At 35.2% G+C, this 14,648-nt stretch overlaps 1 protein-coding gene across 3 annotated transcripts in view; it reads left to right on the top strand.

Annotated features, from left to right (window-relative positions):
• Positions 1–14,648, top strand: part of LOC102006622 (chromosome unknown open reading frame, human C8orf34) — a gene marked incomplete in the record, with an annotated part of 371,108 nt that overhangs the window by 343,718 nt on the left and 12,742 nt on the right. For all 3 annotated transcript variants that reach the window (XM_013518173.1, XM_013518172.1, XM_013518171.1), the window contains 1 exon segment: positions 4,010–4,103. In XM_013518173.1, coding sequence (XP_013373627.1) covers positions 4,010–4,103 — 94 coding nt within the window.

Here is a 14,648-nt window from a genome sequence, read left to right as displayed (position 1 = left end):
GGTTATAAAATTTTAAATCTAAGAAACTTCACAGTTAAGCTGCTCCTTTGCTATGGAGCTGTAAGGCAAAATCTAATAGCTAAAACAAAATTTAAAATGTAAATTAAATTTTAAAAATTAACATGACTTATATGTATGTGGTAAATTGTAAGATTTAATATCTTTAAATTTTTGCAAACTTTCCTTTCACTAGCCCATACCTTCAGCTATCTAACGAAGTGAGAAATAGACAAAACCACTTGTGAAGTACTAGACATCATCTAATCTAGTACCTGCACCCTCTTCAATCCATTCTAAGAGTAACATGCCTGTACAGCACCCAGGTAAAAAGTTGGTCCTCCTGACCCCTGGAGCAAGAATATTTCTCTTGGATCCCATCTCTTATTTGATAGGAATTTAAGTTTCAATCCAAATAACAGACAATTTTCAGGAGTTGCCCTTGCTGAAAATGTTGTGTTCTTATCTTTAATATGAAGATTACTTTCAAAATGTTGTCTTTCTTTCTTTAAATTTTTGAAATAAATATTTTTATTAGAATACTTTTGGATTTGAAGAATTATTATGAAGATAGTACAAAACTACTATCTCCCACACAATTTCAAGTATTGTTAATGCTTGATATTAGTATCTGTATTTCTCACAATTTATAGCCCATTACTGATAAAGTTTTAGTAATAAAATTCACTCTTTTCTAGCTTTCCACAATTTTTCTTAATGTCCTTTTTGTTCCAGGACACTATCCTAGATACCACATGACATTTAGTAGTTATATTTTCTTAGGTTCTTTCTTTGCAGCCTTTCTTAGTCTGTCCTTGTATTTTATGGCTATAACAGTTTTGAAAAGTACTAGTTAGATATTTCTTAGATTGTTCTTCACTTGCTATTTTCTTCATAATTAGATTGGTATAATGTGGTTTTAAAGATGAAGAATTTAGAGATAAAATTCCATTTTCATCATGTGCTATCAAAGCTATATATTATCTATATAATTTATTGGTATTGACATTGGCCTTGATTACCTGGCTTCAGGATGTACGTGTCAAGTTTTACTGTTATAAAGGTATTATTCCTGTCACCCTTTTCATTCTACCTTTTAAAAGAAGATCACAATACGCAGCTCACAATTAAGGAATGGGACGTTATCTTCTATGTCTTCAAGGGCAGAATATCTGCATAAATTATGGAAAATCCCCCTGGATGTATATTTATGTATTTTTACTTTATTGATTCAATCATTTATTTTTATCATTATGAATTTATGGATATTTCTTGTATATTTTCACTAATAACGCAATGGTCTCTAATTTGTTTTTTGCTCAGATGGTTCTAGCTTTGACTATTGATACCTTTAGTTGGCTCCTTGACCCTTTTGACATACCCCACCATTGTATATGTGTATGTGTACTTGAAGACTCTTCCTTTTTGGATTTATAAGATGTCCTAACTTAGCATGTGTATTTCCTCCCTCAAACGATTGAGTCCTACCCTGAAGAATTTGCCCAAGAGCTCTGATTCATTCATTAGAGAATAATATTACAGACCTGGATTTGTGTGGTAGATGTGTTTGTTAGTACTATCATTGCTGCTAAGTCCTTGCAGCTGTGAGAGCGTGGAGATATGAGTGTTTCTAATAACTAATATCCACCAGCATCTATAAATATTTTTATATGTAAGCATTGCACGTGTGGAAAGCTAAACAAGAGTTTATCTTGGTGTCTCCGGCTTGAATACACATGGGTTATTTCAGCCTTCTCCCTTTGCTTGTCTTTTACTCCTATTGCAAAAGTAAGAAAGCATGTGGCCTTTATTTACTTCACTACTTAATTTCAGAATATGAATGGTGGTTTCAGAAGTACTCACTTTTCTGCCCATGAATCCTGCTCTCAATCCCTTTGAGTTTGGTCTTTCAGACTCCAGTCACTTTCAGAATTACTTAGGTCAGCACTTGATTCTCCTCTCACTTCATTGGGATTGCGTTATATAACTTTAGGATGCATTTCTATTCGTGTGTGTGTGTGTGTGCACACACACTCACATGCATGTTATTTTTGTCTTTCATCCTGGGATTCTCTAGTCTCCTCATTGATCTTTTTTTGTACACATTAAGGTTTATACAGTGCAATGAGGTTCAGTGGATTTCAACACGTTTAATGCTTTGGACTTTCTATTATACAGAGTAGTTTCAGTACCCTACGGTTGTCCCTGCGCTTTGCCCACTAGCTGTTCCTCTTACTTCCATACTCCTGTGAAAAGCTATGCGTTTTGTTTTGAAGTTTCTGATTGGGACTGAACTTCCCTAGAAATTACCATCAGAATCAAAGGTTAGAAAATAGGCTATTCCTCTCCTGTAGAAGCTGTTTAAAGCAAATTAGACATTTAATATTTCCTAATGTATGTTCCTTAAACTTCAAAGATTGTGGTGGTTTTTTAGAAACTAATACTTATTTGAACAAAAAAGGAAAATAGCTCAAGTTGGAAGAAAAGATCATTGAAACAGGGAAAATAATGACTGAGTTTGAAAGGTTGAAAGAGTGAGCTAACAAGTCATACTGATTTTTGTTTTTAAATTTCAAGATATATGTGATAAGGTTTTCTTGAATTCTACTCAATAAATTTAAAATTGGTACTTATTTTGTTCAAAAGGAGACCCACTTTTCCCCTCTCCTTAATTTTTCTTTCTCCTCTTTTCTTGTTATTTTCTTCCACAAGAATATTTACTCTCTGAGTTCCTATTTTGTGGCAGGCACTGTAATAGACTTTGAAAATGCAGAAAAGAAAATAGTTAACCATGCCCTCAAGGACCTTTCGTGTTATTATTGAGGCAAGAAAATATGAAAGGACAGTGCAGTGCAGTAATTGTTCTATTGGCACATAAAGGACTAGAGGAATAACCCTGCCTTGTAGGGTGAGGGAAGGCTTCCAGTTGAGGTGACACCTGAGCTTTGGAGCAAGTTAATGTTTGAGAGACACAGGAAATGTAGTGTAAAATGTACTGTTAGCTTACAGTTAAGGTTCCCATTAATCACAGCTAGGGGGATGGAGATGGACTGGAAATGGTAATGTGGCTGGTCAAGCTAACAAGTATGGATCACAATGGGCCTTAATTTAGATTCTATTTTAGGGCTAATGAGAGAGTCACTGAAGGATGATCAGCAAAGCAACGATCATGTCATAGAGCTTGGTAACCAGGGGGGAAAACTAGAGAGTGTATAAAACTTGGTTTTAAAATATTTCAAAGGTGGCTATTACTACAGTTAAAATAGGAGCTGATAGAGGTCTACTTTTGGCCAATGATAGAAAAGAAAGAGAGCAAGAAATATTGAGAAATATTGCAGCAAATATAAGGAATTGAAATTGGGTGCAGTGGTATGCATCTGTAGTCCCTCTAGTCAGGACCCCAAGGTAGAAGGATGCCTTGAGCTTGGGAATTTGGGACAAAACAATGGACGGGAACCCCTGAAAGATATCAGAAGAGGGCTTGGGATATAGCTCAGTGTCACAAGCACCTGCCTGGCAAGGGCAAGGTCCTGAATTTGATTCCTGGTACAAAAAAAAAAATGTGAGAAGAGGAAGGAGAGAATAAAGTAGTATTGAAGGATAAAATCCAGTGTTTCCTGAACACTACTTACTGATCTTCATTCTAATTAAATAAAATTTAAACTTTGATGGATGGTAAAGAAGCACACTTTGTTCAATTTTATGAACATTTGAATGGACTATTTTAAGATATTTTCAAGAATGAGTGCTAGCATTTCCTTAAATAATATTAATTGAAGAGGAACATAGTTTAAATTCTGAATCTTATTAAAAGGGGAATGTTAGAAATGAGTTTACAATTCCATGGCTCGCATCTATGTCATGAATATGAATGTAAATTTAAAGTTCTTCTCTGTTGTGGAGAAGTTCTTACGGTTTTTGAACATGCAATTTGAGAGACTGAACTGCTCGCTTGCGTTGCTGTTTATGATACCAGTCTAGAGTTTAATCTAGATAATTTGCTCCCTGGCAGGATGAATCCTTAAAGCAGCTGCGGGTAGCTCATCAAAGCTGGCTTTTGCCCAGTGACACAGAAAGTGAAGGAGTGGAAGCAGAGCAAGATAAACGTGAGTATCACTACTGTTTACTGACGAATTGCTTTTACCCAAAGGACATGCACAATGGAAGTACTTTTCATAACATTAAAACTCTCCTGCAAAAAACCCAGACTCACTGGGAGGAACAGTAAAGATAAGCCACGTATCTGGTCTGTAACTCTTGATTCAGTGATGATCAGATTGCTGTATAAAAATCTGCAAACTAACCTTTGGAACAGAAGGAATTATTTTTCTCAAATAGACCAGCATAGAATGTTGGGCAGAAATACTGGAGAATTATATTAGGGACAACTTTTAATTATTTTAAAACTTCAAAGTATGTGAGGGTCAGGTGATTTTTATAAATTAAAATATCTTTACTTGTTAAATGAGTAAATTTATGTACACAGAAAACATTCTAAAAATGGACACTATTATAGAACTTAAGATAAATAGATGTCATGCTCTTGATTTAACTGGATGATGATTAGAAAAGATGACAGATCAGTATACTATGACATGGCTCATGTCCTCATCGCCACAAGTTTTGTGACATTGTCACACACAAGGTTTCTGCAATCCCATTTGGAGGCTTGTGTCTGGATTATGTAGAAATAGCACGGACTTTTAAAATAATAGCATATCAAAAAATTTTGCCAGTAGTACCCTATAGAAAGAATTGTATATGATAGCTTCCTTTTATCATAACTGGTGTGATTAATAGGTAGCTCTCTTGAGCTGCAATCAGTAGGGATGATTACTATGTTATACAGGTAGCATCATGGGACTCTGTATTACAGAATGGACAAGAAATTACTTCTCTAGGTAAAAAGGCATTTTATAATATCATAATCCCACTTTCATAACCACATGTTCCTGTGGCCAGAGGTAGCACAAGTTAAAGGGAAATATAAGGATTAGGAGAACCAGAGTAGAGGCAAATACAGTGTCACTCAGTTGGCATGTTCAGAGATGCAGTGAAAAACATGGTGACACTGTGTAAATCATATGAGGAGCATCTTCTACAGGAAAAAAATTTAGAAAACTCTGAAAAAAATGTTCTTTAAATAAGTAACAAGAGAAGAGAATAATTTGGCAGACCTTTAAGCAAAAAATCTTAAGTAAAATTGTCTAGGAATAAGTAGCATGGGATCCAAAGAAGAAATTCTCCAAATCCCAAACAATGGGGCTCAGAACTTTTATGGAAAAAAGTGCAAATACAAGTACACTTTTCCCCTCTCTCACCTTCCTTCATATTTAAATATGACATAGGTTATTTATTCTGGAGTTTGTGTCCAACACCAAATTCTTTTAAGGATTTTATAAATTTTTATTTAAAAATCCTTCTACCAACTATATGTATGTAATATCTATACACTATATATATATATATATATATATATATATATAATTTGTGCTACTTTTACTCTGACAGTTAAAGCCCAACAGACAATCAGCCAAAGAACTATGTTAGTTGTATGTTTTATTTTATAATGGGTGAAAACTTAAATATTAGAAGACAATCAGAATACTGTATAGTATTTGATTCCAAGTTCAGACTTACTTCCTCTCCTCAAACCCGTAAGTTTCTGATCAGTATCGAGACTAAAATACATAGCTTAAAGGACATAAAATTCCCCAGACCTGTCTTCAACACTTCACATCTGATTATTATCTTTTGCATGTTATCTTCAGGGGATTTTGATGATAAGTTGTAATTTTCTCCTCTTCTGCTATAAAGCAAATGATCTGTGAGGAGTACACCTGTTTTCTTTACATACAATAAACTCTCAGTAAGTATCAGAAGATGGAATAAAGGAATGAGCAATGAATGGATGCCTTTGGTTCTTTCCAACTCACTTAATGGGACAGTTAGAAATGTAAAACCAATAATAATTGTGACTGTGCATAATTGTTATAAGATATTTATAGTTTTATTACAATTTTAATTTGGTTTCACAGTTTTACTCATGAATTTTACAAATGGTCTACCAGCCACTCTAAAGAAGGCTGTTCCTGAACTCTTGTAACCATAGACCTAGGACCAAAAACATTCGATCTCAGTGATGTTGCACTGGGATGTGACCCCTGATAGTGGTAAATTGTTTGAAATAAAATCAGGGTTGAGGTAATTAAGTGGTAGCAGGACCCATCTGGAAATAGAATGCTAGCTAGTGTTGTAGTCAGGTTCATAGCACGGGCTCATAGCACGGAAAGAAAAATGCTTTTCAAGAGGGACTTCCAACACAGGTGCTGGGACCTGTGCAAGTTGGAGCCACTGAAGCACCAGCGTCTCTGCTCATTCTTGCACTCCACGCACGTGGTTTGTGGGATGGAAAGATAGATGTAGATCATCTGCTTCTATTTTCTCGGTGAAAGGAAGTAAGTGACAGATCTGTGTGAGCCCCACATCTGATTAGAGTGTACAGGTTCATATACAAGTGAGGAAGGAGATAAGTTCATCATTTCCATAGCAACACCTGTTTCTCAACTCAGTTTCCTGTTAATACTGCCTAGGTAATCTTACGGACTTCTTTAATTTTTCTTGAAACAAAATCATAATGGCAGAAAATTTCCAAATAATGTCAGAATGTTTGCAGTGGTGCCTATTTCTTATTGCATCATTTATAAAAAAGATTTATAAACTTTACAAATGAGCAACTTTTAAGAAAAGATATCATGAACAATTCAATGGGAAGTTTTATACATTTTTTATAGAAAAGATAAGCACAATCTTCGATTAAGTAGATTTTTTTAGTATGCTATGAGAAGAAAAGTGTAAATTACAGGTACAAACAAACTCATGTTATTTTCTTAAATCTTTCAAATTATGCTCCTCATAATTGAACTCTAATAGTTATACTTTATGATTATTATAATGATAATTATACTTTAAATAATTAAACTCAGAAGTTACTTAAATCTACCCACAGATACATGTACCTACTGGCTTCCTCCATGTTCTTGGGCGCGACTTGGAGCTTACTGAATCAGGGTTCCTGTGTATAAAACTCAGATTTCTGCATTTTCATAATTCCTTGTGTGATTTTTGCCTATTTTAAAGACTGAAAACTACTGAAAGGAAAAGTTTAATGAATCAGGAAGTTATGCTTTTTAGAATGTAACTCTTGATTCAGTGATGATTTTCTAATAGCACCCCACTGTGCTACTAGACCCTGGGCCTTTTTCTCCTAATATACTTGAAGTCTGGGTACAAAATATAGGGTTAGGAAGAAAGGAAACCGAAACTTGAAAGAACAAACGTGGAGGAACTGAAGGGCAGAGCCTCCAGACTGCGAGCTGAGTGCTCAGAGAGTGAACTTGCTGAACATCCAGAGGCGGCCAGCCAGCCAGCGCCCTCTCGGCACATTTTATGTTTTTAAAAATATGAATAACTGAGGTAATACCAAACTAGAGAACAAAAAACAAAGGGAAAATACAAAACAAAATAAAGCAGAAGCTTAGTGAGAAAAGAGTTGGAACAGTCCCTAGAAGTTAGTGATGTCAGCCAGAAAGCAAGAGTATAAAGAGACATAATTTGACCTACAATTTAAGATGGATATGTCAATGTGTATATAACTCACATTGCATGTATGGATATACTGTGTGCTATATATGTATATGTATTCCAAACTCTTGGGGAAAAGAAAATATAGAAAGAGAGACAGTGATGACAGATAATGACTGTGATATTTCCAGAATTAATAAAATGTTTTGATTTTCAAATTGGGAAACAGAATAAACACTTCCTAACATTCATTTTATAAAAACATAGACTATCACCAAAAGAGAAAATCCTAAAGAAAAAAGAAAGAAAAATTATTTAAGATGTATGCATAAATAGGAAGGTTGAACTTAAAATTGAACTCTCATCAGGAGGGACTGCATGGCTCCAGTAGGCAGGGGTAGAGGAATCCTACGCCCCAAAGAACTATCAGGTATAAACAGAGGTTGACAATCAAAGACCTTTACTGAAGGAAGCACTCTAGGTTATATTTCAATAAGAAAAATAATTGATTTTAGAAGAAAGTTCACACATGAAAGAAAGAAAGAAAGGTGTGCCAAAAATTGATAAACATGTTGGCAACTTTTAAGAGTTAAATTTTTTTCAATAAAAAACAAAATAGGGGAGAAAATAGAAAAAGTAAGTCCAAAAAGTTTATTAATTAAAGGAGCCAGTATATGATACACACAGGAAGGCAAAAGTGCTACTCAATAGCATATAGTTTATAAAATAATGCAAGTTATGTTTATAACTATGTGGTTGTCAATCAAAGTATTTGAGCTATTTACAGGTCAACTATATGTACAAAAACAGAATATGAAAAAAAACCCACAATATGGGAAAATACATTTTATTAAAATTTTCAGCAAAATAAATTAAAATAAGAATGGATTCCAGTTAAATAGGTATTTATCAGGTAATAGGACTGATGTCTATCCAGACTTTGTTGGAACAGGTATTACGCTTATCTTAGCCCTTGGGGAAGCATATAGGCCTGGTTAGTCCATCCTTATCTGAGGCCTGGCTCTAACCAATGCGCCTTGGGTCACAGTTGTAATGTGCTTCGTCTTTTGTAATGACTCTCTCAATGGCCCAGCCCTGTCTGACTGCCTATAATATTTCTAACTTAGCTGTCTATATCATATGTGTATCTCAGCATGCTTTGCTGTATATATTTGATTGTTCTTGCTAAATTTAAAATGTTAATAGTTATGTTTACTTACCTCTTACAAAAGCATGACAGAAGACTTACATCAACTTTTTAACCTGTCTTCATTGAAATTTTTAAAAAATCAATGTTTTAGTCTGAAATGATTTAGAACACAAGAAATTGTAAAGATAGTACAGAAACTTTGCTTGTTTTAATTTCTTTTCTGTTGCTGAAATAAAATACTCAACATCCAAAGGTAAAAGAGGAAAAGGTTTATTTGGCTCACAGTTTGTAGAGATTTTAGCCCATAGTCAGCTGGCTCCACGGCAGCGGGGCATGGCAGAGGGGGATCACAGGGGAGAAATAGTTCACTCAAAAAAGACAAGCAACGGGTGAAGTAGCAAACCAGCAAAGTCACACACCACAAGCCATTGAGACCAGCCTCTTTCTGTTCCTTGTATCGTGCTCTCTTTTTTTGTTTATTTCAGTGCCAGGAATTGAACTCAGGATCTTGTACTTGCCAAACAAGGCTCTGTGCCACTGAGCTATATCCCCTACCTGTCCTTTATATCTTATCCGAGATACCAGCCCTTAAGGCGTGTAGCACTGACACCCTTAATCCTGGTACCCTTAATGCTAGCATTGCACTATGAATCAATTCCAGCATCACACACTCTAGATCACACTTCAGAAAAACCCCACCTAGGACTGCAGGAGGCTTTGAGGGGGCATCTAGACACAAACCGTAACACTTTGTATGCCTCCCAGTGTCCTTTATATTAATCCCTCATTACCATAGTACATCGACAAAACTAACAAACAAAATTTTCTATCACTTAAACATCAGGCTTTTTATATTTATCATGTAGCCTCTGGTCTGTTACAGTACAGATGGAGAATTTTGTAGATTGTTTCTCAGTTGAAACGTGCGGTTGTTTTCTCATGAGTAGATTGCTCTGGACTGGAGGTAGAAAGGCCACGGAGTTAATGATCCACATGATTAGTACTGAAGGTATATACCGTCAGGAGGATTTAGCACTTGATTACCTTTGAGTTAGTGTTTGCTAGTTTCTCTACAGTGAAGTTACCTTTAATTTACCTTTCTATGCTGCATCCTCTAGAAGCAAGGCACCAATTCTAGCCTTCATGTGAAGAATCTGATGTCCTAGAGTCTCCTAGTACTTTCAGTTTCTGATTAGAAACTCACCACTGACCTTAGCTAGGGATGACAATTTGTATATGATGAGCTGCTTTTCTCGTGGTTCTTTCAAGATTCTGTCTTATTCTTTGTTTTTCAACAAAGTAACACAGGCATAAGACATCTACTTGGAGTTCCTTGAATGTATAGATTAATATTTTTATCAAATAAGTAGTTTTGAACCATTCTTTCTTCTCCTTTCTTATTTCTCTTTTTGGGATTCTAAAATATGCATCTATACATACACTAAGCATGGTGGTACATGCCTGTAATCCCAGCATTCTGGGAGGCTGAGGAAGGAAGAGCACAAATTGGAATGTTGCCTGGGCAATTTAGAGAGAGACCCTCTCTCAAAATAAAAAGAGCTAGAGAAGAAGCTCAGTGCAGAGGCCTTACATTCAGTCCCTACTACAGGGGGAAGAAAAGAAACTTGTTATGGTGGTGCATACCTATACTCCCAGCACGCAGGGAGATTGAGCAGGAAGACCTCAAGTTTGAGCCCAAGCTGGGTAACAGACTGACAGACAGACAGACACACACAAGTGCACACTTGATGGTGGCCCCACAGACTGTCTAACTTACTCTTAATGTTTTTATTTTAAAGAGAAAAGAAAGCAAAACAACACCAACAAACATAAAAACAAAACAACACAAAAACAATAAAAACAGTACAGAATTTCAAAACAAGATCATAGGAAATGAACAATGATTGTTATATTCCATATTGTTATCTTGAACGACGTTGCTCAGATTACCAGATGTAAGAATGCAAGATTGATCAAACAGTTAAAGAGAATAGAAAATAATTTTAAAAAATTAGAAATGATACAGTTTCACTAATCAAGATGGTAGCAATTCAGCAATGGTTGCTATGTTGCATATTGTTGTCTTCAAATTAGTTGTTCAGATTACGAGATATAAGCATGCAAAATTGGTCAAAAAATGTTTTAACATTAACTGTTCCTTTCAATGAATAGATATCAGCAGTACAATTATCCCAGCTATCATTGTATATCCATATATATTTTTTCCCTTTCTTCTTTCTTTTCTCCTTTCCCTCATCCCAGTTGTTCCTTCCCTTTGAACAATTTCTTTCCCTTTCATAAAATGTATTGTACCTTTCAGGTTTTATTTACTCTTTCAGGTTCTTTCATTAGGAAGACAATATGATGTTTATACATGTGGGTCTGATTTATTTCAGTTTTGAGTATGGTCTCTAGTTGCATCCATTTACTTACAAAAGCCTTGAGTTTATCTTTTTTATAGCTGAGTAATACTCCATTATAGAAAAATACCACATCTTTTTTATCCATTCCTCAGTTGATGGGCATTTGTGTTGCTTCCAAGACTTAGCTATGACAAATGGTGATGCTATAAGCATGGGTGCGGGGCTGGGGATTTAGCTCAGCGGCAAAGTGCCTGCCTGGCAAGTGCAAGGTCATGAGTTCGGTTCCCGGTACAGGAGAAAAACCAAAAACCAAAACAAAACAAGCATGGGTGCATATATATCACTGTGGTATGATATTTTCAGTTCTTCTTGAAAAATACCCAGGAGGGGAATAGCTGGGTTGAATGAGATCTCTAATTCTATTTTTCTGAGGAATCTCCTTATTGGTGTCCATAGTGGTGGTGCTAGTCTACACTCCCAGCAGCAGTGGAGAAATGTTCCTTTTTCCCTACAGCCCCTCCAGCATTTGTTATTGGTTGACTTCTTGATGACAGCTGTTCTTTCTGGGATGAAATGGAATCTCACTTTTAATTTGTATTTCTCAAGTGACCAATAATGTTGAACATTTTTTCATACATTTATTTGTCATTTGTATTTCTTCAGCTGAGAAATGTGTATTCATCTTAGACGCCCAACATTGGATTGGGTCTTTGAATTTTGGGGGCCTGATTTTTTTTTTAATTCTTTATATGTTCTAGATAAAAGTCCTTTGTTTGAGGGACAGTAGATTAAACATTTTTCCCCAATTCATGAGTTTTCTTTTTACTCTGTTGCTGATTTTTTTTTTTTTGATGTGCAAAAACTTTTCAATAAGCTGAGATCTCGGTTATTGATTCTTTGAAGTATTTTCTGTGCAGTTTGGTTTTTGTTCATGAACTCTCTGCCTACCCCTATGTCTTCAAGATTTCTACCTACATTCTCCTTTAGTAGATTTAATGTTTCTGTTTTAATATTTAGATCTTTGATCCATTTTGACTTTAGTTTATTACATAGTATTAAACATGGGTCTTTAGTTTTACCTTTGGCATGTGGAAAACCAGTTTTTCCAGCACCATTTATTAAAGAGGCTATCTTTCTTCTAGTGAACTTATTTGGCCCCTTTGTGGTTGAGTTTGTTTATAGTTGTATCTGCATCTTCTAATCTGTTCCATTGATCCTCTTGTCTGTTTTTTTGCCAGTGCTATGGTGATTTTATCACTTTTAATGTTTTTATGTGCCTCAGACTGGAAAATCTCAGTTAATCTATTTTCAAGTTCTTTGGCCACCTCAAATGTACCACTGAGCTCTATTAGACTGAATTTCTATTTCAATTTCAAATTTTTCATTGTGTTCCTTTATAATTTATATTTTATTGATAAGTTCCATTGGTTGGAACCTTGTTCTCATACTTTAATGTTTTTCACATGGTTTCTTTGTCGTATTTGGATATATTTTTAATTCTTGGTTGAAAGGTAATTTTCTATTAATACCCTATCCAGCCCTCCTTGAAAGTTTATTTTGACTGCTTTACTCCACTCTAAGGGCCATGCCTTTTTGTTTTTGGAATGTCGCTTCTTATTTGTTGCAGTCAGTCCCCTGAAGTCTCTGCTGGGTAGTTGAGTGATCAGCAAGTGATTAGATGAGGTGCTGAGGCACGCGTGAGCCCTCTAGCATTTTGCCACTTCTGCTTACACAGAGCCTCTAGACTACATAGAGACGGATCAAGCCTTGTCTGATCTTTCCTAATAGCACTACTTGTGTATCTGTGTACACTTCTGTGGATAACTCCTTCACTAGATTTACACGTATTTGCTTGTTTGTTTTGGTAAGCCTCTTGTTTGGCCCAGCTGGTATTATCTGTTTTCACAGTTAAGACTATTTGCAGCTGTTGTACAAAATTTTTGTGCTTGATTGTTTTTGATAAATGTCACAGAGGAAGATTTTCTCAGTGAGAGCTTTAAATTTTTTTGAAACTGTCTTTTTTCTCTTTTAGCGTATTAGTACATGAATGTAATACATACTGTCTATATTCCTTGTGTGAGGTTGGTACATGTACATAACACATCTTAATTCCTTTTTTCATCCCCTTTCCCTTCCTTGCTTCCCCCTCTACCCATCCCTTTGCCCCCTTCTAATATTTTTTGTACGTGCTGATAGTATATAATGTTTACATTGCTTGTGTGGAGTTAGCATATGCACATATTCCTTTTTTCAATTTTTTTTTTTTTTTTCAGAAAATGTCCTTTAGGTTGGGATTTTACAGTTATAGTCTGTAGAATAAAAGTGAAGATGGACCATTTGGGAACTCCAAACCCATTCTGCTCCCTTCAGTGTATTGTGGGGTGTTTTGAACACAGTTATTATCATGGGGAGGATACTTATTTTCAAGAATACTTCAGAGTTGGAGATAAGTATATTGACATAAATCAAGCTAGATCCCACATACTACAACGTCTTATTGAAATTCCACTGCTCTTCTTGACATTTCATAGATTGCTGAAAAATCTTTGGTTAATTTCCAGAGTTCTGAAAAAATCAATTACTGCTAGTTATATGTTTAAAGAAGGACATTTCCCTGCCAAGTTACAGTGTTCTGTTACACTGATTGTTGATCACCATTTCAGTTGCAAATAAGTTTTTGCAATTTCAAGAGAGTCTGGGACTCATTCATGAGGTATTTTTATGTTGAACTATTTCCCATGTCTGAAAGCATTTGAAAAAAATATTTAAAGGATAACATTTAATACCATATAAAATTTGATCTCACAAAATAATCTACTAGTAAGTGTAGTGGAAAAATGTGTCAAGTTGCACAGCAATAAAGATTACATGCTTCAGACACCTGCTTTGGTGATTAAAACTTTGTTGTCATATGCAACAGTGGTGAGAAAATTTCATAATAGGCACCAGAAAGGCTCTAATTAATTTAAACAAGACATCTGAAATGTTATTTTGCAATTCAGAATAATTTGGAGTGAAATATTGTGTGGAGTAGAAGTCTAGCAAACTAAAAACAGGAGATATATGGTCCAATTTTTCATTTTTTGCAAGTTATATAAGCATAGCACATGATTTTAATCCTTTCACTAAACACCGTTGATTTTCTTGGAATATTCTTATATTTGCTCTATGAAACTACAAACTAAAATAATAAAAATAAAATGAAAGCAAATCTAGCTCATTCTTTAGTTTTGATGTAGATAACTCTTGACAGCCTTAAATAGGTGGAATATATCTTTTTTTCACAAATGAGACTGTTTTCTGGCTGCAAGTAAATCTTGCTTGCTGTCTCTAGGTTTTTTTTCTGTATAGTTTCAGTCATTGAAAGAACTTAAGATTGTTCATAGCAGGTCAAATATTTCACGGTTTTCTTTGGCCCTCTTTGCAGCATTAACCTGCTTCAACAAACTCTGACATTTTTACGGATCAAAATCCAGTTAAGATTCTTCAGTATGGGGCTGGGGATTTAGCTCAGTGGCAAAGCGCCTGCCTGGCAAGCGCAAGGTCGTGAGTTC

Source organism: Chinchilla lanigera, unplaced genomic scaffold (assembly GCF_000276665.1).
Source record: "Chinchilla lanigera isolate Chin_1 unplaced genomic scaffold, ChiLan1.0 scaffold00043, whole genome shotgun sequence".
NCBI lineage: Eukaryota > Metazoa > Chordata > Mammalia > Rodentia > Chinchillidae > Chinchilla > Chinchilla lanigera.
Note: the sequence above shows the minus strand (reverse complement) of the source record. Positions and strands in the feature narration are given on the sequence as shown.